The sequence below is a fragment of the Microcaecilia unicolor genome, unplaced genomic scaffold (genome assembly GCF_901765095.1).
Source record: "Microcaecilia unicolor unplaced genomic scaffold, aMicUni1.1, whole genome shotgun sequence".
Classification (NCBI taxonomy): domain Eukaryota; kingdom Metazoa; phylum Chordata; class Amphibia; order Gymnophiona; family Siphonopidae; genus Microcaecilia; species Microcaecilia unicolor.
Genome location: NW_021963076.1, coordinates 155,786 through 180,477, shown reverse-complemented (window position 1 = coordinate 180,477; position 24,692 = coordinate 155,786). Strand labels below are relative to the sequence as shown.

General features: G+C 43.7%; 1 protein-coding gene across 1 annotated transcript in view; it reads right to left on the bottom strand.

Annotated features, from left to right (window-relative positions):
• Window positions 1–24,692, bottom strand: part of LOC115458895 (calcium-binding protein 39-like) — a gene marked incomplete at its 3' end in the record, with an annotated part of 189,161 nt that overhangs the window by 60,609 nt on the left and 103,860 nt on the right. The window contains exon 5 of the mRNA XM_030188736.1: window positions 6,925–7,093. Within this exon, the coding sequence (XP_030044596.1) occupies window positions 6,925–7,093 (169 nt within the window). The remainder of the gene's footprint in view (window positions 1–6,924; window positions 7,094–24,692) is intronic.

The following is a 24,692-nucleotide window of genomic DNA, read 5'->3' as shown; positions in this document are numbered from 1 at the left end:
GATTTGCACCCTGATTTATAAAATTATCTACGGAGATGACCCGGTCTACATGTCAGACCTCATAGACCTACCACCCAGGAACTCTAAAAGATCATCTCACACATTCTTGAATCTCCACTTCCCCAGCTGCAAAGGACTAAAATACAAACTAATACAAGCATCCAGCTTTTCCTACATAGGTACGCAGCTTTGGAATGCATTACCACTGGATTTGAAAAAAATGCGTGACCTAATCAATTTTGGAAATCACTGAAGACCTACCTCTTCAACAGAGCATACCATAACGATCCATCATATGAACTCTAAAACATTACTGCTTTATCTGTTATTCCGATAATGATCTCTTTATACTTTACCCATGTTCTTATGTAATTACTAATTATATCTTTTATTCTGGTATGGCGATAACGATGGCGGAACAATGTAAGCCACACTGAGCCTGCAAATGGGTGGGAAAATGTGGGATACAAATGCAACAAATAAATAAATAAATAAATAAACAAACTACTGATAACAAAAACTAGCTGGGTGGATACCTAAGTCCATCAACACATCTCCAAAGAACAAAACTCTGAAGATGGACCGCAATCTCAGAGACTGGAGTTAATCAAAGACAGTGAAACTCGACCTATTCTCAGACAATGACTCAGACGAAAAGCCCATCTACCTATCTAATCTGACAAAAGAAGCCCACTTACTCTCAGACAAAGACTCTTTTAATCCTGTCAGATGCCTTCTGGATGTATATTACAGCAGATGCCCAGACAGAAAGTCTTATGATGTCATTAAACATGTGACTAGTTACCATACTCCATCTCAAAACCAGATGAAACCAGTTTTCAGTGATCCCTGAGTTTTCATTTCATCGAGTACACCCCACCTGACTTCAGCCTATGGTCCAACAAGAGATTATAAAAAGCCTGGAAAATGTCCAGTTCTCTCTCTTGGTCTCTGCCTTCTTCGCTCTTGCTCTCCTCTCTTGCGCTCTGGCCCTGCTCTCTTTGTCCGCTTCCTGATCTGGATCTTCACTGAGCCTGCCCTTGCTAGACTACACACACATCCCTGAAAAAAGACTTTCTCCAGGCTCCAGCAACAACTCTGCAACAAAAAGACTTCTTTTCTAGCAAGGATCTCCTTCATCACTCCAACCAGCAGCCTCCATCAAAGTGAGTTGCCATTATTCAGATTAATTTATAATTCAGATTTGCTATCTTGAAAGCACATTTCCCCTTGTGAAAGATTCCTAAAAACTGCTTCTCGTAACATTATTACAGTACCTGTTTTGTAAATAAACATTTTAAAGTTAAATATATGGTCTTTATGTTCTGAGCACATGTCCTTAAACCTTACAGTACAGGTTAATGTAATTCAACAAATATAGTATTTAATCCCCCCTTTTCTTACATATTCTTATCATATTACCTTATATCTAATTGGTGGAGAAATAGAATATAATATAGAAGAATAGAAATAGAATAATATATATTATAATATTATATATAATATATTATTATTTGTACTTTTTCATTTTGAGGGCACAGTCCACTACTATGGAGTTGTGGGGTAACAGACCTCATCAACCCAGGTTCACCATGGATCCGATTCTGGGAGTCAGTCTTCTTAGGGATCACAGGACCAGACAGAGGGGACGCCCAGTTCCGCATAAGGACTTCACTGCCTCTTTAGGTGGAGAGGAATAGTCCAGGACCTCGAACATCTCAGCCCTGGGCTCATCCCACGTCTACGGGGAACGGAATGGCTTCAGCCATTTCCCATACAAAAGATGAGAAGGAAAGGCTCTCAGGAAACAGTCTCCTTTCAGGTGGAGGGGAAGGTTCAGAGGGAATCCCAAAGGACTCATCGGAGAAGTACCTGGGATCTCCTCTGACTCCCCACAAGCACTCCTCCTTGGTGTCAGAAAGCACTTCCCTCAGTGACCTCCGAGACCGTACCCTCCTTGACGCCGAAGACCCATAGTCTTGATGACGATGTTGAGGGGCCGACCTCCGCATGGATTGTGGCGAAGCTTCCTCCACCAACGTTGATGGGGAGTCGACCTGGGTGGCAGCTGATACCTGAGCTGCAAGTGGCACCGAGCACGGGGACCTCACCGCGGGTGGAGGGCCAGAGACCACAGCAGCAGCAGGCGACTCAGTAGGCGCAAGCACTCCCGATGCTGATGTATGCAGCAGTCCCTCCAGAAGCAAGGCCCATAAGAGCTCGTTAAGAGCCGCCATCGGAAAAGGCTGCGGGGCCGGTGGAGCAGTCAGTAGCAGCATCACCTGGGGTTCGGGAGCAGGAACCAGGCTGCTGAGAAACTGACGTGTCGGCATCTCCTGTATGGAGGGGGGGGGGCAGTTCTCCCGGCATCGATGCTTCTTGGGTGCTGAATCCCTTGGCGCCCCAGAGCTCCTGGCACCATATGTCGAGGGGGAACAGTATTGGTGCTTCTTATCCTTCGCTCGATGCACCTCACCAAGGCTCCTCGGTGCTGACGAAGACGACGTCGAATCCCCACGTCGCCTCGGGGTCGGGTCCAACGATGGCCAGTCCCGGGGGGCCTGCACAGCAGGAGGCCTCGAGGTAGGTGGAGACCCACTCAATGATTCACTTCTCCCAGCATTCCATGGCCTCTCAAAAGCCATGCCTACCTCCACTTCTGATGTCGATGGGTCCCTCGATGTCGACGCCGCCGACCAAGGACCACACCAAGCACCAAAAGGTTTTTCTCTTTAGGCTTCTCGAGCCAGTTGAGTCCTTTTCTTCATACGAAGAAAGAGGGAACAACGAGCTGGGCTATGGTCGGGCCCAAGGCACTGGAAACACCATGAATGGGTATCGGTGCCTGAGAAGGTCCTGATGCACCGAGTACAGCATTTGAAGCTGCTGGGAGTCGTCGATGGCATGGAAGGGAAAACTGCACTGGCGAAATCAAAAGTCTCATTTGTGCCAAGAAAAAGGGCCCAAAAAGAGGGAAAGACCTGACCGAGTCAGTTGTGAGTATAATACAGCCTGCCTGTCCTCAGGGAACACATATTTACGCCTGAAATTTTATACATATGCTTGTGGAAATCCAAAAGCATGTATCCGGAAAAGCAAGTCCAAAGAGGCTTTACATGCATTTCTTAGGCTGTAATTTGAAGCCAATTATTTTTACCCATAAGCCTTTTTATGTAATTAAATGGCTTTTAAAATTATCCAAAAATTATATCAAAATACTACACTTTCCTTGCACTAGAATGATACAGAAAAATCAGTGTGTCATACTGGGATTATAAAATGGAGGAAAAAGAGCCTCACAGAGCTCCTGGACAATATAGCTGTCTATTAGAGCTAAAACGGATCTTAAATTGATCCTCTGTTCATCATTGGCTCTGAAAAAACCTCCAAATTAGTACTACCACAATAGTGACAAATATAATGGTTCCATTCAATTGTTGCCCCACAAAATATTGGAACTAAGTGTAAAATAAACACTTATCTATAACGCTAGAAGACTTCAAACACTCTTCTTAAGGCGCTCCAAGCCAACGTGGCCAGCGTTTCGTAAAAAACTGCTTCAGGGCTTAGATAGCGCTAATTTTCTAAAAAAGAGAAAGACATTCTAATTATTCATCACTATGGTAGTAAAACAGTATTCAACTAATTTTGACAAACTTGCCCACTCACATGAAAACCGCTGTAGCGGTAGTCTCCTGCATTCAGCATTGCGATTACTACAAAATGGCTCCGATTTATACACAGTGACGTCAGACGCTGTGCCGTGGAGCAGCCAATCATCTGATGGCAGTACTAGAAGCTTTAAAGGTGTACTGCCATTCGCAACAGTTTTAAAAGAAATGGCACCATTCAACTTTCACGATCCTTTTCAATTAAGAATTGAGCTCGAAAAGTTCTTAAGAATTTTGCAATTGAAGATTCATTTTTTTGACGTGGATGAAGAGTGCGTTGATATTTCTGTAGTGAAACGTAAATCTAAATGGTCTCCCCCTGGACCGATGAATCCGCTTTTAGAATCATTCTGACATTTAATTCTGCAAGATTTTGATAAAATCACCAAAAATGCGAATAAGTTCAAGCAATTCAATTTAACACTTGAAGAACACAAGGCTCTTATTTCTCTCAAGTCTAATTCAGGAATAGTTATTAGGAGAGCGGATAAAGGGGGAGCCATAGTGATTCTAGACACAGATAAATATAAAGCTGAGATTCTTAGGCAACTTCACAATCCCACTGATTATGTGGCATTAGCCAGAGATCCTACCAGTCAGTTACAACAACATATTTTCTCCTTAACCAGTAAAGCTTATGCTGAAGGTTTATTGACGCAAAAGGAGTACAATTTTCTTAATACCACTCACCCTAAAATTCCAGTAATCTATATTTTGCCCAAGATCCATAAGACGTTAGTGGATCCACCAGGAAGACCAATTATTTCCAGCAGAGGCTCGGTCTTAGAGCCGCTCTCTATGTTTGTTGACTGTTTTTTGCAACCATTTGTCACTGAAGGTGAATCGTATATAAAGGACACAACAGAGTTTCTACAGAAACTAGAAGCTAACAGTCACCTTGCAGAAAAATCTTTAATGGCTACTCTAGATGTTACCTCACTATATACTGTCATTCCACAAGATGAGGCGTTAGAAGTATTGAAAGTCTTTTTAGACAGAAGACCATCAAGTAGAGTTACTACTTCTTTCATCATATCTCTAGCTACGTTAGCCATGAAAAAGAATTATTTTCAATTTGAAGACATCATATATCAACAAACATCGGGCGTTGCGATGGGAGCCACGATGGCTCCCTCAGTAGCAAATTTATTTATGAGAGCATTTGAATTGAAATATGTCTACACTTTACGGGCATATGATAAGGTTAGTTTATGGGTAAGATATATTGATGATATCTTTCTATTATGGAATGGTGACATCAACACATTAACCCAATTTGTAGAAGATTTAAACCAATGCCATCCACGTATCCATTTTGTCATGCATGCAAATTTAAGTAATGTTTCATTTCTTGATGTTCAGGTTTTAAACACAGGGAAAAACTTTAAGACTACAGTTTTTCACAAGACAACAGATAGAAATACTTTTCTTGCTTATGGCAGCTGTCAGCCCAGTACACTTAAGAACAGTTTACCCTTTTCACAGTTTTTAAGGTATCGTAGGGTCTGCTCAGATGATTATGAATTTCGGCACCAATCAAAAGATTTGACTGCTAGATTACTACGACGTGGATATCCTAAACAGGTCGTACACACAGCGTATAGAAGAGCGAAATATAATCATAGAGATTCACTTCTAACACCTAGAGTTATTCCAAAGGATGCAGATGAAGATGTTTTCACTTTTGTGACACAATATACTGCAAGTACACCTCAAGTAGTCAAAAGTATTAAGAAATATTGGCTTTTAATTCAATCACATTCCATCTTCAGAAAGTCTCGTGTACGAATTGCATACAACAGAGGCAGAAATCTGAAAGAATCCTTATGCCCAGCAGTGCTTTCCACCGAAGATTTTTTTCAGACTTCTAATGCCCATGGACACTTCAAATGTGGCAACTGTAATTTTTGTGACATTATGGATGAAACCGGGATTTTTGTTAATCCAGCTGACCATAAGATATATAAATTAACATCGTTGTCAACATGTACATCTGCGAATGTAATATACACCTTAAGATGCCCTTGCAATAAAATCTATGTAGGACAGCCATCTCGGACACTAATCACACGTTTAATTGAACATAGAAGTGCGATACATACTGAAAAGATTGGTTCACCATTGGTTACACATTGTAAACAAAAAGCACATGAATTCAAAGACTTTAAATGTGTTATTTTGCAATGCATTCAGAGATCTCCGAGAGGGGGAGATCTCCGCCGTCTGCTGCTACAATTTGAGCAGAGGTGGATTTATCGTTTGCAGTCTCTAGAACCTGTAGGGCTCAATTCAAAAGTTGAATGGTGCCATTTCTTTTAAAACTGTTGCGAATGGCAGTACACCTTTAAAGCTTCTAGTACTGCCATCAGATGATTGGCTGCTCCACGGCACAGCGTCTGACGTCACTGTGTATAAATCGGAGCCATTTTGTAGTAATCGCAATGCTGAATGCAGGAGACTACCGCTACAGCGGTTTTCATGTGAGTGGGCAAGTTTGTCAAAATTAGTTGAATACTGTTTTACTACCATAGTGATGAATAATTAGAATGTCTTTCTCTTTTTTAGAAAATTAGCGCTATCTAAGCCCTGAAGCAGTTTTTTACGAAACGCTGGCCACGTTGGCTTGGAGCGCTTTAAGAAGAGTGTTTGAAGTCTTCTAGCGTTATAGATAAGTGTTTATTTTACACTTAGTTCCAATATTTTGTGGGGCAACAATTGAATGGAACCATTATATTTGTCACTATTGTGGTAGTACTAATTTGGAGGTTTTTTTCAGAGCCAATGATGAACAGAGGATCAATTTAAGATCCGTTTTAGCTCTAATAGACAGCTATATTGTCCAGGAGCTCTGTGAGGCTCTTTTTCCTCCATTTTATAATCCCAGTATGACACACTGATTTTTCTGTATCATTCTAGTGCAAGGAAAGTGTAGTATTTTGATATATTTTTTGAGTCTTACTTTTCCATACCTTGTATACTGTTTTTTAAAATTATCCCCCAATAGATGTGTCATGGCAACTGCACATGAGGCATTCCAAATATCCTGCTTCCTATTCAAAATAAAGTAAATTAGTAGATTTAAGATGCTTTGCTTTAAATCCAAATTAAGAAACCTATTCTCTAAAGCTTCATTTTTAGAAAATGTTTAAAGATAATTAAAACAAAGGTCACCCACATCCCCAAATCAGATGTTTGTAAGCATGGTGCGCTATTTTAAACTAGATAAATATCATACATATATTAAATAACCTACCTTAAATGTAGCAAAGGCATCTGAAGCAATGTCAAATGTTGACATTTCTACATATTTGAAGAAGTCTTGGAACTGCTCAGAGCAGAGGATGATTTTGGCAAGTGGCTCATGTCGGATACATTCTCTCAGCATGATGCCACTGTTTAAAGCAACCTGGGGGGCTTCATATCTAAAATTTAAAGGAAAAAGTGTGGATGTACAGGCAAGAAATCCAAGCTCAAAAGTAAAATTTAAACCCCACTATTATCATTGGGGTCAATGTTCACAGACCCAGATGTTACATAAAGATAAGCAGGGGATTTATCAGCTTATCTTTATGGCCGATATAGCGAAGATACTTAACCTGTAGCAGGTATTCTCTGAGGACAGCAGGCTGATTATTCTCACATATGGGTCGGCGATCTGCACCGGCCCGGGAATCGTCATAAAAATATAGCAAAAACAAAGATTTGCCAGAGCCTTCTGGCACGTGTGCAACGACGCACCGCTCATGCGCGGACTGACTTCCCGCCCACCACAAGAGCATCTCAGTTAAGGCTAAAAGCATCAACAACAACAATCAACAATCAACAATAATCAGCCTGCTGTCCTCGGAGAATACCTGCTACAGGTAAGTATCTTGGCTTTCTTCGAGGACAATCAAGCTGAAATATTCTCACACATGGGTATCCCGAGCATCCAGGCTCACCCAAAACAATAAACATTGGTCAACTGGGCCTCTCAACGGTGAGGACATAACAGAGATTAACATGAAACTATAAACAACTAGTTGAGAGTGCAGCCTGGCATAGAATAAAAACGGGCCTAGGTGGGTGGAGTTGGATTCTAAACCCCAAACAGATTCTGCAGTACCTACTGTCCAAACCGACTGTTGCGTTGGGTGTCCTGCTCAAGGCAGTAGTATGATGTGAATGTGTGGACTGAAGACCAGGTTGCAGATTTGCAAATTTCTTCAATGGAGGCTGACTTAAAGTGAGCCACTGACGCAGCCATGGCTCTGACATTATTAGCCATGACATGGCCCGCTTGAATCAGCCCAGCTTGGGCATAAGCGAAGGAAATGCAATCTGCTAGCCAACTGGAGATTGTGCGTTTTCCGGTGACTTCCCCTCCTGTTGGGATCAAAAGCAACAACTGGGTGGACTGTCTGAAGGGCTTCGTCCACTCCACATAAAAGGCCAATGTTCTCTTACAGTCCAAGGTGTGCAAGCTGCTTTTGCTAGGGTGGGCATTAAGACGGGGAAAAAATGTTGGCAAGACAATTGACTGGTTCAGATGGAACTCTGACACCACCTTCGGCAGGAACTTAGGGTGCGTGCGGAGGACTACTCTGTTGTGATGGAGCTTAGTATAAGATGCATCCACTACTAGGGCCTGAAGTTCACTGACCCTACTAGCTGAAGTAACAGCCACCAAGAAAATGACCTTCCAGGTCAAATACTTCAGATGGCCGGAATTCAGTGGCTCAAAAGGAGCTTTCATCAGCTGGGTGAGAACGACGTTGAGATCCCATGACACTGGTGGAGGTTTGACTGGGGGGACCTTTGACAAGAGCAAACCTCTCATGAAATGAACTAAAGGCTGTCCAGAGATAGGCTCACCTTCTACATACTGATGATAAGCACTAATTGCACTAAGGTGAACCCTTACGGAGTTGGTCTGGAGACCAGACTCTGATAAATGTAGAAGGTATTTAAGCAGGGTCTGTGTAGGACAAAAGAAAGGATCTATGGCCTTGCAGTCACACCAGATGGCAAACCTCCTCCATTTGAACGAGTAACACCTCTTAGTGGAATCTTTTCTGGAAGCAAGCAAGATCCGGGAGACACCCTCTGAAAGGCCCAAGGAAGCGAATTCTAGGCTCTCAACATCCAGGCCATGAGAGCCAGAGACTGGAGGTTGGGATGTAGAAGCGACCCCTCATTCTACATGATGAGGGTCAGAAAACAGTCCAATCTCCACGGTTTTTTGGAGGACAATTCCAGAAGAAGAGGGAACCAAATCTGATGTGGCCAGTAGGGTGCGATCAAGATCATGGTTCCGCGATCTTGCTTGAGTTTCAGCAAAGTCCTTATTACTAGAGGTATGGGAGGCTACGCTTACAGAAGACCTGTTTCCCAATGTGGGAGAAAGACATCTGAAGCTAGTCTGTCATGGGCCTGAAGCCTGGAACAGAACCGAGGGACTTTGTGATTGATTTGAGTGGCAAAAAGATCCACTGAGGGGGTCCCCCATGATCGGAAGATCTTGCAGGCAACGCCCATATTCAGTGACCACTCGTGAGGTTGCATTACCCTGCTCAGCCTGTAGGTCAGACTGTTGTTTACGCCTGCCAGATAAGTGGCTTGGACAAACATGCCGTGACGGCGTGCCCAAAGCCACATCTGGACGGCTTCCTGACACAGAGGGCGAGATCCGGTGCCCCCCTGCTTGTTGGTGTAGTAAATTTGAAATCTGATTGTCTGCTTGAATCAAGATGATTTGGTTGGACAGCCTATCTCTGAAAGCCTTCAGAGACTTCCAGATCACTCGGAGCTCCAGGAGGTTGATCTGAAGACCTGTTTTCTGGAAGGACCAGGCTCCCCGAGTGTGAAGCCCATCTATATGAGCTCCCCGCCCCAGGAGAGATGCATCCATCGTCAGCACTTTCTGTGGGTGAGGAATTTGAAATGGTCGTCCCATGGTCAAATTGGGCCGGATTGTCCACGACTGAAGAGAGTCTTCTTAGGGATCATGGGGCCAGACAGAGGGAACGACAGTTTCGCATAAGGACTTCCCAGAGTACCTTACGCAAAGGAGTCATTACTGCCTAATTAGGTGGAGAGGTGTAGTCCAGGACCTCAATTATCTCAGCCCTGGGCTCATCCTCTACATCAACAGGGTACAGAAAGGCCTCAGCCATTTCCCGCACAAACGATGAAAAGGAGAGACCCTCAGGAGGAGACAGTCTCCTTTCAGGTGGAGGGGAAGGTTCAGAGGGAATCCCAAAGGACTCATCGGAAGAAAAGTACCTGGGATCTTCCTCTGACTCCCACGAGCGCTCCTCCTCAGTGTTGGAAAGCATTTCCCTCAGGGACCTCCAAGACTGAGCCTGTCTTGATGCTGAGGACCTATGGCAATGTGGAGGGATCAATGCCCGCATGGACTGCGGTGAAGCTTCCTCCACTGATGTTGATGGGGAGTCGACCTGGGTGGCAGCCGATACCGGTGCCGCTTGCAGGGCAGGCACAAGCAGCCCCGATGCCAAAGCAGATTGACACAGCAGCCCTTCCAGAAGCTCTGAAAGCTGGGCCCCGATGCACTCATCGATAGCCGCCATCAGAGAAGACTGCAGGGCCGGTGGAGCAGTCGGTGGCAGAGTCTGCTGAGGCTCAGGAGCAGGAACTGGACTGCTAAGAGTCTGACGCGTCGGCACCTCCTGTATGGAAGGGAAGCGGTCTTCCCGGCGCCGATGCTTTTCGGGTGCTGAATCCCTCAACGCCCCAGAGCTCCCGACATTGATGCATCCCCTGAAGTCAATACCACCGACCTCAGTTCCGATGCCGATGTCAACGGACCGGACCAAGTCCCAAAAAGTTTCTGTCTCCAGGCTTCTTGAGCCAATTGGGTCCTTTTCTATGATCGGGCCCAAGGCACTGGATACACCAGGAATGGGTATCTGTGCCCGAGATGGTGTGGTTGCACTGAGTACATTTGAAGCCGCTGGGAGCCCTCAATGAATGGAAGGAAAAACCGCACCGGTGAAATCAAACGGCTTGATTGTGCCAAGAAAAAAAAAAAGGCACAAAGAGAAAGGAAACTTCAACAGGGCCAAACAAAACTAATGAAAAATAAGGGGAAAGCCTTTCCTCAAAAAACTGAGAAGGCTCTTTCCTGGGCAAAGAGAGGAGCCACAGAAAAAGCTGTTGCTCCTCACGCGGAACAAAGAAAACTGAGGTACGCGCAAAGGGTAGGAAGTCAGTCTGCGCATGCGCAGTGTGTTGTTGCACACATGCCAGAAGGCTCTGGCAAATCTTTGTTTTTGCTTTATTTTTATGCCGATTCCCGGGCCGGCGCGGATCGCCGACCTATGTGTGAGAATATTTCAGCTTGCTTGTCCTCAGAGAATCTGTGGTTCTATCTATTTAGGTAGGGCCGCAGAATACATGGGCCTAAACTTAAGCTTGTCTATTTAAAAGATTTTGTAGTCTGCTCTTATGACATTCCAAGTGGTTTACAACTTACATATACAATAATTTAGTAACGCAGTAAATAACAGCATGGACCATCCAGCCTGACCAGAACGGTAGCCAGCACTGTATCTACTGCTTCAGCAGGTTAATCTCCATAAGCCTTATTGTAAGGGTGAAAGTCATTTACAAGGGTTAAATGAAAAGTACTGCCTCCAAATCCGTAAGTTTTGTTTAAATGAAGATATTATAATGAATAAAAAAAAATGTTTGAAACTTGTACTTTTATTAATTTTTCGACTTAGTTGCCACTATTTGACACATTTCTGCCAATAAATGGACAAGATTTTGAGAGCAGTTATAAAATAATTGCATATCTTGTCTCTTCAACCAATTGCTCAGTCTTCGAGTCGAACAGATGCCCCTGAAGGTATTCTTTTAATTTTGGGAAAAAAAAGATGTAAATTGCATGTCACTAAGTCTGAGCTGTATGTAAGATGTAAAACATAACACTCAATATGGAGAAAGACTCAGATAAAATTTCATATCTGAGCCTAAGTAGAGCTTTCAAATTTAGCTTATTAAATAATCTTTCAAAAAAAATCCCATAGGGGTCTTTAAATGTATGTTCAGCAGTGTACTAGTCTCAAAATGCTGAACCAGCTTGCACCACTGCTGAATCAGTCTTGCAATATACAAGCTTTTAAACTTTTTCATGTAAACAAACTCAAAATTCACTTGTCCTGAAGGATAAATAGTACTGGCTGCTGACAAGGGCCCCTTGTTTTGCCAGAACCTGCATTAGAGGAGACTATCATTATATAGCATACTGCCTGAACCAATGAAACAAAATGGTGCTCAACTTTCAGAGAAAGTATTTTTTCACTCAATGAGTAAGTAAACTCTGGAATTTGTTGCCAGAGAATGTGGTAAAAAGCAGTTAGCTTAGCAAGGTTTAAAAAAGGTTCGGATAATTTCCTAAAAGTAAAGTCTATAAGACAATATTAAGATGGACTTAGGAAAATCCACTGTATATTCTAGGATAAGCAGCATAAAATCTATTTTGCTGTTCTGAGATCTTGCCAGGCACTCGTGACCTGGATTGGCCACTCACTGTTGGAAACTTGGCTTGATGGACCTTCAGTCTGTCCTAGTATGGCAATGCTTATGTTCTTATGTTACCACTCTTTCAAACAAAATTCAGTCAAACATTATTAGAAAAAAGTGCTCCATTGTATTTAAGCATTAAGCCCCAAAGGCTTCATTGTCTTCAAAGTATATATCCATCTTTGTTTTAATCACCATGCAGGTTTATGGATGTCTTCATCTCTGGATGCAAGTAGGATCTGATCAATAATTGTGCATCTCAAATTAGTAAGAGTGTCAATTATCCAAGCAGTGTTTTACCAAAGGCTCCTCTAGTTTGTTATGAGTAACACAATGGTGATGCGAATAATTTGAGTTTTAAACATTATTGAAGTCTGACCAATGTATCTTAATAAACAGAGACATGTAATCATGAGTATAACACTGATCGAGGTACAGTTTATAGACTGACTAAACTTAAACACCTGATCCATCATCAATCCTTGTAACAGTACAAATGGAGTATTGCTCACACATTTTAGGACCACATGGACTTGGTCTTCTCTGCCCAATCTCTCTCTTAAAATTCTACTTCTTTGAAAAGCTAACATTGTGTAGAAGAGAAACAGTTATGTATACCAAGGGGCTCATTTTCAATGCACTTAGAATTACAAACTTTGTAAGTCTACGTGCTTTGAAAATAAGCCTCTATATGAGCTAAGTTTAAAAGTTCTATGGATATGCAGTCTTTCTCCACACTGAGTACTGTATTTTGCTTTCCATCTTAGTTTGCTGGAATTAACAGATACATTTTAAGATAAGGTGTTAAGGAGAGTGGAGTTTGATCCCATTGTGCTGTATTGTAAAAACATTAAAAAACATAGGACTCTGAGGAGCTCTCCTTTTCTCATCTTTTTTTTTTAATAGCTAAGTTTATAATAATGATCTTTTGTTACTTTTGATTTTTATCCTCAGTTTCAATTTTGTCTATATTCTAGCTTTGTAATTATTGGATAATAAAAGTCTTCTTGATCCACTAGAGATTGTGTTTGGCGTCTTCCACTCCTGAACTGCTCATTTATGTTACAACAGATTTTTGTGATGTTGATGAGGAAAAACTGAACCACAAGACTAATGTAATAAGACTAAGACCAAACTTCACAACTGCCTCTGTGGTATTTCATGCTCTGTGAGGCCTAGCATTTTCATGTTGCAACAAAATTTGCTTCTTGTGCTTATGAACTCTTCTCAATCGTTCAAAGTTTTAAGTGATCCTCCTATTGTCCTGTACGAGTTTGTCAACATCTCTCAGACTTGTCTATTCCCATCACAGGTCACCCACTTCAGTTCTAATCATACAAATCAGACCTTTCTGGTTCACAAACTTTTCTGGACCAGCGACGCACAATATTCACATCAACACAGTCATCACCATAAATCTGCATGCAGCAGTGAATTTCAGTTGGAGGGACTCCCAACAGTCAGAAATTCTATCGCAGTACATTGTTTAAATTGCAACAAGTGCTCACTGCAATAGCAAAACAGTTTCTTCACACTGATGCTTCTTGCCAACTATGGTGTAAATTTATTTAATAAATTTATAGCCTGCTTACGTCTAAGTGGGTCAGCATTTATGTGCCATAGGGGCAGGGTCTAGGAGTCTATTTTATAAAGGCACAAAAGTAACTATCCAGCTCATTTTCGAAAGTGATCGCCGGCCATCTTCCGACACAAATCGGGAGATGGCCGGCGATCTCCTGAACCCGGCCAAATCGGTATAATCGAAAGCCGATTTTGGCTGGGTTCAACTGCTTTCTGTTGCGGAGCCGGCGAAACATCAAGGGGGCGTGTCGGGAGGGTAGTGAAGGCGGGACGGGGGCAGGACAGGGGTGTGCTCACGAGATGGCCGGCTTCGCCTGATAATGGAAAAAAAAAGCCAGGCTTGACGAGCATTTCGGCTTTACTTGGTCCCTTTTTTTTTTCCACGATCAAGCTTCAAAAAGGAGCCCCAACTGACCAAATGACCACCGGAGGGAGTTGGGGATGACCTCCCCTTACTCCCCCAGTGGTCACCAATCCCCTCCCACCCAAAAAAAACACAACAAAAAAAACTTTTTTGCCAGCCTCTAATGTCATACCCAGCTCCCTGATAGCAGTATGCAAATCCCTGGAACAGTTTTTAGTGGGTGCAGTGCGCTTCAGACAGAAGGACCCAGGCCCATCCCCCCCCTACCTGTTACACTTTTGGTGGTAAATGGGAGCCCTCCAAAACCCACCCAAAACCCACTTTACCCACATGTAGGTGCCCCCCTTCACCTCTTAGGGCTATGGTAATGGTGTAGAGTTGTGGAGAATGGGTTTTGGGGGGATTTGGGGGGCTAAACAACCTATTCAGATATTTATCTTTCTATAACTTTGCTTAGACCTTTTCTTTCTTCATCCAGAATCTTCCTGTAACACCATAACAGGTGCTTGTAAGCCACATTGAGCCTGCAAATAGGTGGGAAAATGTGGGGTACAAATGCAATAAATAATAATAATAATAATATAAAAAAGGGAAGAGAGCTATGCACCTGGGAGCTATTTTTATTTTTTAGGGTGCCCGGTTGGTGTCCTGGCATGTGAGGGGGGCCAGTGCACTACAAATGCTGGCTCCTCCCATAACCAAATGCCTTGGATTTGGCCGGGTTTGAGATCGCCGACATTATTTTCCATTATGGCTGAAAACCGATGCCGGCTATCTCAAACCCTGCGAACTCTGACATTTGGCAGGGCCCAACTGTATTAGCGAAGAAAAAGATGGCCGGCCATCTTTTTCAAAAATACGGTTGGCTCCGCCCACTTATGGTGCCGGCCCCAAAGAAGGCCAGTGAGCTATTTGGCCGGCGCCGTTCGATTATGCCCCTCAATGTTACCTTAATAAAGATAAGTGCCTTTTTTAATCATTTCTTTTAAACAACCTGCTGTAAAATTAACCTCAATAAAATAAAATTAAAAAAAAATTAGATCACGTGACGCCATGCTGGAAAGCGGTAGCACCTGAACGCTTCTCCGGCGCTTGACCTCTCCCCCGCGCGAATTGAAACACGATTCTATCTAGCTGTAATCCATTCCTGGAAGGGGAACCGGAGCTGATTACGGACATGAAATTATTAGAACGATAGCGAGGGGATATGGCGTCTAAAACGATGCAGAAAGATAAGCTGCGCCAAAAGACAACAGACCCTAAGATGGCCGCCGCACCCAGCAGCGCGGACCCGACAGTTGCTTCGATCTGGGTCTCAGAAATAACAACAGAGATGACCGCGGTCCTAGAAGATCTATTAGAACGGCACTTTACACCAATTGATACGAAATTGGAAAAATTACAGACGAGAATGGAGGATCTCACACGCGAATGTGTTGCCTTCCAGACTAGAACCGGCGAGGTGGAGGATTGGGTAACAGAAGTGGAAGAGACACAGAATACACTTTTACGAACAGTAGAGACATTGGAACAAAAGATAGAGGACTTGGAGAACAGGTCCCGTAGAAACAACCTCCGATTAGTGGGCCTCCCTGAAAAGCTGGGGGGCAGGGATTTAACATCAGCTCTGGAACGCTGGCTAACGGAGCAAGTGAGATTTCCCCCTGATTTAGGCCCTCTAAGGGTGGAAAGGGCACACCGCTTGGGAACACGCAGAGATACGGACTCCCGTCCTCGAGTGGTCATCTTGAAAGTACTTAACTTTGCTCATAAGCAATGGATTTTGCAAGCCTCACGAGGAGAGAAAAACTTAACATTTGAAAACAAACGGATTATCTGTTTCTAGGATTACTCAGTGGGAGTGGCGGGAAAAAGGAAAGCTTTCTCGCCAATTTGCTCCAAATTATTTGCAATGAAGAAACGCTTCACCTTGATGTATCCAGCGACTTTAAAGATAACGCACGAGGGCACGACTCGCACTTTTGAAAAGCCAGAAGAAGCCAAGGAGTTTGTGGATCAGATGGAACAGGAGGAGAGGAGTAACCGGAGCGGAGGTTTACCGGACTGAGAAATGGCAGAAGGACACCAAAAGACAGTGGAAGGAGTCAACATGGAATATATTGACACTTATGTCTGGTAATTACCTGTACATGGGATATTGGTAGGACTAATAGAAGACGTTACCACAGTTGTTATAGAGTTAACAGGTTTGAGAGAATGAGGTAGCTGGAGGTCAAGTATATGGATTGGGAGGGGAAGGGAGGACTGTAAGAATGGAGTGAGTAAGGAATGTGTGTGAATATGGGCTGGCTATAAGACCGGCTGTGTATGTTAATATATTAATCTGTTGGATCTACTGTTTCCCCACTCCCCTTGATACAAGGAGACACAAAACAGACGCATTGGGAGGAAGGAGGGACCCTGGGTTCAAAACGGCAAGAAGTGTATAGAGAATTGGGGGAGAGAGGTTGGGGGGCGCCTATACGTGATGATTCCCTATCAGGGAACGGCCAAAAGAGGGGAGGAGGGGATAAGGGGGCGGGTGGGAGCAGAGGGGAGGAGGGACACGGATAGGGGAGGGAGGAGGGGAATGGGAAGGGAGCTGGACACACTAAAAGAGGGACAAGGGGATACGGTAGGGGATGGGGCTCAAGTAAAAGGGAGGGAAGGAGTAACACTAGATGAGACTATGGGTACAACACAATGTTTGTCCCGGGAGGGCAGTGGCTGGGATGCCCACCGGGTAGGTTTAGGAGCAAGGAATCATGGAATATTAGACGAAGACCAACTAAGTTTCCATGATCACGTGGAACGTTGGTGGGATCAACTCACCCATTAAAAGATCCAAAATTCTACAGCAATTACAAAGATATAGAATGTGTGTTACAAGAGACACACTTAAGCCAGGAGGAACACGCTAAGCTGCGTACCTGGTGGGTACAAGAGTGTATAGCTGCAAATGCGCTGGGAAAAAAGAGGGGGAGTGGCGATTTTAGTCCGCAAAGGAGTGGCGACAACAGTGAGACCCCTCACGATAGACCCCGGGGGGAGATATGTCATAGTAGAGCTTGAAGTAGCCGGACATAAGAGTGTGATCTGCAATGTATACGCACCTAATCAGTATGATAAAAAATTTTATAATTCGGTAATAGGACACCTGATGAAATATGCTGGGACACCTATAATTGTTGGCGGAGATTTTAATACAGTATGGGAACCAACGATAGACAGCACCCAAGGACAGAGGAGGGATGTGGCAGCGTCTAGCCAGGGATTAAAAAGACTGGGGAAAATGGTAGATTTGATAGATATATGGAGGATGCTTCACCCCTCAGAGAGAGATTTTACGCATCATTCCCGAGCTCATGCATCACAAGCCAGAATAGATTATTTCCTTATCACCAGAGACCTGTTTGGACAGGTGGTTACATCAAACATAGGACCTTACATGATTTCGGATCATGCCTGGGTATATATGGAGTGAGAGGTGCCTACTTGAAGTACCAAACAAAAATTCTGGCAGTTCCCCCTGGAATTATTTAAAGATAGACAGTTGGGTGAAAAGCTTCAGAAGAGTTGGGAGGAGTATAAGACCTTAAACCAGGAACACGAGACTGACCCTTTACTGTTCTGGGATGCCGCCAAGGCGGTACTTCGAGGCGAAATTATTAGTCATACACATCATGTCCGAAAGGCCCAAAATAGAGAAATACTAAGATTGAGTTCTATGATCTGCAGGGCGAGACAGACATATGGGAAGACACCTCAGCCTGAGCAACGCACTAAGTTATTGGAGTTGCAGGTAGCTCTTAATGAGCTACTGCATAAGCGTGCGACTAAATCGCAAACCTATTATAGATTCCAATTACATAGATATGGTAATAAATCAGGTCGCATGCTGGCCCGCTTGGCTAGGCCTAAGCCACAAAACGGGCGGATCCTACAAATGAGAGATAGCCAGGGACAGGTGGTACGGCAGGATGAGATGATAGGAGAAATCTTTGCCAAATTCTATGAACAATTATATAAAACACCAGTAGATCAAGGTCTCCAGGGTTCTCTTTACCTAGATACAATACAACTCCCAGGCATAACTCAAAGGGAAAGAGATAAGCTGAATAGTCCAATTCAAGAAGAGGAAGTAGATTTGGAAATAATGAGAGGGAAACTGTTGAAGGCCCCAGGACCAGATGGGATGCGCATGGAATTTTATAAACTCATGAGAAAGAACATTACTCCCACGCTTACTAAGTACTTTAATAAGATAATAGATGCAGAGCGCTTGCCGTTGAATCTTTCTAGGGCACAAATTACAGTTATACCAAAACCTGGTAGGGATCCACTGATTCCGGAATCATATCGGCCGATATCACTGTTAAACGTGGAGGTGAAATTGTTAGCAAAAATAATGGCTAATCGGTTAGTGAAAGTGCTGCCAAAACTAATACATGAGACACAAGTAGGGTTTGTAAAAGGGAGGACAACTGCTAAGAATCTAAGACGAATTCTAGGGGCTTTAGAGATGAGAAAAAGAAATAACACACCAGCGCTACTTATCAGCTTTGACGCAGAAAAAGCGTTTGATAGAGTGCATTGGGAGTTTCTCTTCGCCACGTTAGAAGGATATGGGATCACGGGACGTTTTACATCAGCAATTAAAGCTTTATATCACGCACCGAGGGCCACAATACGGGTCAATGGGTTGGAGACAGAGTCTTTCCCGATAAGGCGAGGTACCAGACAGGGGTGCCCATTATCCCCTTTACTCTTTGTACTGACATTGGATCCCTTGATCCGTACCATCATAGAAAACCCTTTGATAAAAGGGATGCCCATTGGTAAATATCAATTTAAGGTAGCAGCTTTTGCAGACGACCTACTAGTGATGATTACTGAGCCGCAGAACTCCCTTCCTAATTTAATGGAAACGTTCGAGGAATATGGAGACTATGCAGGTTTTAGATTGAACCTCCTAAAATCGGAGGCATTACCCTCCTCAGAAGAAGTAAAGCAGGGATGGAGACAGGAATTTCCCCTGAGTTGGGCGAAGGACTCATTCAAATATCTAGGGATTAGACTGACTATGGACACCACGCAGCTATACACGCTTAATATAAATAGCCTATTAACAGACACGAAGAAACATCTTGGTAATTGGGCAGGACTACCCATATCCTTGAGAGGCAGAATAAATTTAATTCGTATGATGATTTTCCCCAAATGGCTCTATGCCATGCAAACACTGCCTCTCCGCCTTTTGCAGAAAGACTTGAAGAAGGTTAATAGGGCTTTTAGCCAATTTTGCTAGGCAAAGAAAAAGCCCAGATTGCAAATGCACTTCTTGATGGGGGGATGGCAGAGTGGAGGACTGGGCTTACCTGACCTTCGCAGCTACAATTATGCCTGTTTACTGAGGCATATAGGAGACTGGGTGAACCAGGCAGGTGAATACACCCCAATAGAGATTGAACAAGAATACTTCTCTCCCTACGACCCTTTAACACTACTGCATCAAGAACGGCGAAACCTGCCTATAAGTCTTAAACATTGTGTGTTACTACAGCCATTGAGGGGAGACATGGAGAGGGTTCGTGAAACTTATGGGGGGAAAGGCAACAGTTACCGGATTATTATCTATAAGGGGTAATTTGAACTTCGATCCGGGAGGGGAGAATGTGGCGTTTCTTAGGTGGGAAGCCCAGGGGATCTCAAGGGTAGAACACATGCTGGATGGGGAAGGGAAGATGATGGAATTTGAGGTGGTACAAAATAGCTTAGGCACACATTGGGGAGATAGGTTTGCATACACCCAGATTAAACATTACATTCTAAGTCTGGATCAACCAGCTTTGCAGATGAAAGTGGAGGAGAAAGTGCGAGATTTTTTCCAAAAGTTGGAGATTACTGGGGCGACAGTGTCGGCTATACACAGGGCATTAACACTAATCTCCACGCCCAAGAATTTTCAGTCCATCAAACAACAGTGGGAAAGGGAATCAGGAGGGAAATTAGGGAATTGGGATGTAAGAGCTACTTTGAGAAGCATTCCAGCCCTTACAGCAGATGAGAGGCTGAGAGAATGCGGATACCGAGGAGTTATGAGAGCTTACTTCTCCAGACAACAACTCGCACATATAAACCCCAGAAATAGTGATAGATGTGTTAAATGTAACGCTACAGTACATACATTGTATCATGCTTTGTGGGGCTGTGTAAAGCTTAGAGCCTTCTGGAGTCGAATCCAGACGTATATGTCCACAATAGCGGGAAGAGTAATAAGGGGATCCTGGGACCACTATATTCTAGATACACATTCAGGGTTTCGGATGAAGGATAAGGGAATAAGGACTTGGTGTCGAAAAGTAGGTTTAGTGGCCAAGAAAACTATATTACAACACTGGGTCTCCCCGGATCCCCCGTCCTACTGGCAATGGAGGAATCAAATTCATTTGCTAGCCACATGGGAGGCCAGAGAGGCGCGGGGATCCCCTAAGAAGAAAAAGGCCTTTATGCAAATTTGGAATGGGTACATAGATACGTTGAGCCCGCGAGGTCGCAGTCTGCTCTTGAATTTGACATGTTAGACACAAGATTATATATTTGTACCTATGGTTCTTCTTTGATGTAGAGTGGTGATCAAGCTCCCTTGACTTGCCCCCTTTTTTGGGGGGTGGGGGAAGGGGGGAAGGAGGGGAGGGGGAGGGAGGGAAGGGGAGAGACACCAACCAAGCCTATACGAACACAGGGCTCGATTGGGAGATTCATGGGGGGATTGGGAGGGAGGAGGGGAGAAAATGTTTAAAAGATTGATGATGGATGCTATTACTGGTTTGTAAGATTGGAAGTATTTGGGGCGACATGTTGTGGACCCCTGACTATGGTTGTGATAATGTGTGTATATTATCAATAAAAATGTTGAAACATAAAATAAAATAAAAATGTAGAAATATACAAAAAATCTAATACAAAAGCAACATAACATCAGCACCACTTATATCTGAGAAGCAATACAGCCTGAAAGCTAAGCTTTTCTGAATTACTTCTTGCCAACTGAGGCGTAAGTTTATTTAATAAATTTATAGCCTGCTTTCATCTAAGTGGGTCAGCATTTATGTGCCATAGGGGCAGGGTCTACACTAAGCACAAAAAACTATGGATGACCAGGGAAGTTTACAAGAAAACTGGAAGAAAAACTGTATGACCTTGAAAATAGGTCAAGTCGTTGCAATTTCCGTCTGGTTGGCCTGTCCAAATCCATCTCAGATGGAAAACTTAGATTGAAATTTAACTATCTGACTTTCCAAGAATTATTGAAAACTTAATTTAGGAATTTTTTAAATGTAATTTAGGTATGTTCTAATTATGGACTGCTGATAATTGTTTATATATTTCCTGGAGTTGGTCCAGTTTATTCTTTTGTGAGCCACACTGAACTTTAATGGTAAGCGTGAGATTAAATCTTATTAACATCTAAGGGGATTTCTGGAGGCATGGCTTGTAAAAACTTTGAATCTACAAATCAGTGGCTGGCCCACTACATATAAAGAGTGCACATTACCTAGGCCCTCAGCAGTCAAAGGTCACCTACCTGAGGGTAGTGATTTTTAAACTTCTTAATTATGCCCATAAGAAGAGATCCTGTGGGCAGTGCGCACGAATGGACTTCTCAGCTATCACAATAAAAAAGTTCTTTCTTTCCAGACTTTTCAGCAAAGGTCTCTGCAATGAGAGCTCGCTCTTAGCTGTACAAGCAAAAAATTAAATTTATGCTTTTATATCCTACACAATTGTGAGTGCAGCATGGCAGCAAACGCCACATGTTTGATGCAGCAGGAGTGTTAAAAGACTGAACAGCAGTTTTCAGCATCAGAGACGGGACTCTGAAGGGTCTTGGCAGATTTGCACTACATTATGATTTCTGGTGGCATGTTTGTGCACTGGATTTATTTTTTTGTTTCTTGTACGATTGCTTTACTATTGCAGTGAGGACTACATAACTGCATGAGTGATCGGCTGAAAACGTGTACTGGCAGACTTCATGGACAAAAGGATTATTGACTGTGCTATGGTGGTAAGCATTATTTTCCACCTACACATAATGTTGAGTTTTGAAAACAATGGAGTACTGTCACATTAATCTTTTCTGAAAACATCTGACTATATTGTTATGCTGTTAGAGAACCTGCTCTGAAACCTGTCCTGACATTTAGCTTTGGATCACCATGCTAAAGACTTAACACTAAACAGAGATCTCAGGCGGAATATATATCACAGAGGCCATGGCAAGGTGCAAACCATACATATTTCTAGTTTGTATTTTAATATAGCTATTTTGTATTTCTTAAGATGGGAGCAGATTTGAAATTGCAAGACAGCTAGAAATGTATTTTTTTCTGGTAACCACCCTTCTAAGGCAGTAGAAATTTGTGGTTTGACATTTGGTCTATGCTAACTTGTGATAAGTTGCTGGTCAGCAACTAAGAGACAGAGACTCCTATGAATAAGGACACCTGCAGTATCCAGATAAACAATCAAAAGGAGAAGTAAGTGGGTGTGGGTGAAATTGTAGCCTTAGCAAGGGGGGGGGGGGACTAGCATAGTGACTATGCTTAACAAGGACATAGGTCAAACCATTATCTAATGAAAACTTATATGACAGGCCTTAAAACTGTCCATGCAATGAGGGAATAAATTATAGAAGCTGGAAGATGGTAGAAAGTGCTGGAACAGGATTCACCATAAAATGAAATACAATGTTCTGGAAAGATGCATATTCATTAGGTAAGAAAATGAAGATACATACCTGTAGCAGGTATTCTCCGAGGACAGCAGGCTGATTGTTCTCACGACTGGGTGACGTCCACAGCAGCCCCGAGGAATGGAAATCTTCCTAGCAACAAAAGTTTGCTAGATCCTTCGAGTGCGCGCGGGCGCACGCACCGTGCATGCGCAGCCATCTTCCCGCCCGTCACGTGAGAGTCACGATCAGTTCGATAACAAAACAAAGAGGAAAAGGACAACTCCAAAGGGGAGGCTGGCGGGTATGTGAGAACAAGCAGCCTGCTGTCCTCGGAGAATACCTGCTACAGGTATGTATCTTCATTTCTCCGAGGACAAGCAGGCTGCTTGTTCTCATGACTGGGGTATCCCTAGCCCCCAGGCTCACTCAAGACAACAAAGAAACATTTAATTGAGAGTGCAGCCTGGAACATAACAAAAATGGGCCTAGGGGGGGTGGAGTTGGATTATAAACCCCGAACTGATTCTGTAGCACCGACTGCCCAAACCGACTGTCGCGTCGGGTATCCTGCTGAAGGCAGTAATGAGATGTGAATGTGTGGATTGATGACCACGTCGCAGCCTTGCAAATCTCTTCTATAGTGGCTGACTTCAAGTGGGCCACTGACGCTGCCATGGCTCGAACACTATGAGCCATGACATGACCCTGAAGAGTCAGCCCAGCCTGGGCGTAAGTGAAGGAAATGCAATCTGCTAGCCAATTGGAAATGGTGCGTTTCCTGACAGCAACTCCCCTTCTATTGGGATCGAAAGAAACAAACATTTGAGCGGACTGTCTGAAGGGGCTTGTCCGCTCCACATAGAAGGCCAAGCAGGGCGGGTATGAGGACGGGGAAAAAATGTTGGCAAGACAATTGACTGGTTCAGATGGAACTCCGACACCACCTTCGGCAAAAACTTAGGGTGCGTGCGGAGGACTACTCTATTATGATGAAACTTAGTATAGGGAGCCTGGGCTACCAAGGCTTGAAGCTCACCAACTCTACGAGCTGAAGTAACTGCCACCAAGAAAATGACCTTCCAGGTCAAGTACTTCAGATGGCAGGAATTCAGAGGCTCAAAAGGAGGTTTCATCAGCTGGGTGAGAACGACGTTGAGATCCCATGACACTGGTGGAGGTTTGACAGGGGGCTTTGACAAAAGCAAACCTCTCATGAAACGAACAACTAAAGGCTGTCCAGAGATAGGCTTACCCTCTACACGATAATGAAAAGCACTAATTGCACTAAGATGAACTCTTACGGAGTTGGTCTTGAGATCAGACTCTGATAAATGTAGAAGGTATTCAAGCAGGGTCTGTGTACGACAAGAGCGAGGACCTAGGGCCTTGCTGTCACACCAGACGACAAACCTCCTCCATTTGAAAGAGTAACACATCTTCGTGGAATCTTTTCTGGAAGCAAGCAAGACTCGGAAGACACCCTCAGAAAGACCCAAGGAGGCGAAGTCTACACCCTCAACATCCAGGCTGTGAGAGCCAGAGACTGGAGGTTGGTATGGAGAAGCGATGAGGGTTGGAAAACACTCCAATCTCCACGGTTCTTCGGAGGACAACTCCTGAAGAAGAGGGAATCAAATATGACGCGGCCAAAAGGGCGCAATCAGAATCATGGTCCTGCAGTCTTGCTTGTTTCAGCAAAGTCTTCCCTACTAGAGATATGGGAGGATACGCATACAGCAGGCCTGTCCCCCAATGTAGGAAAAAGGCATCCGACGCTAGTCTGTCGGGGGTCTGAAGTCTGGAACAG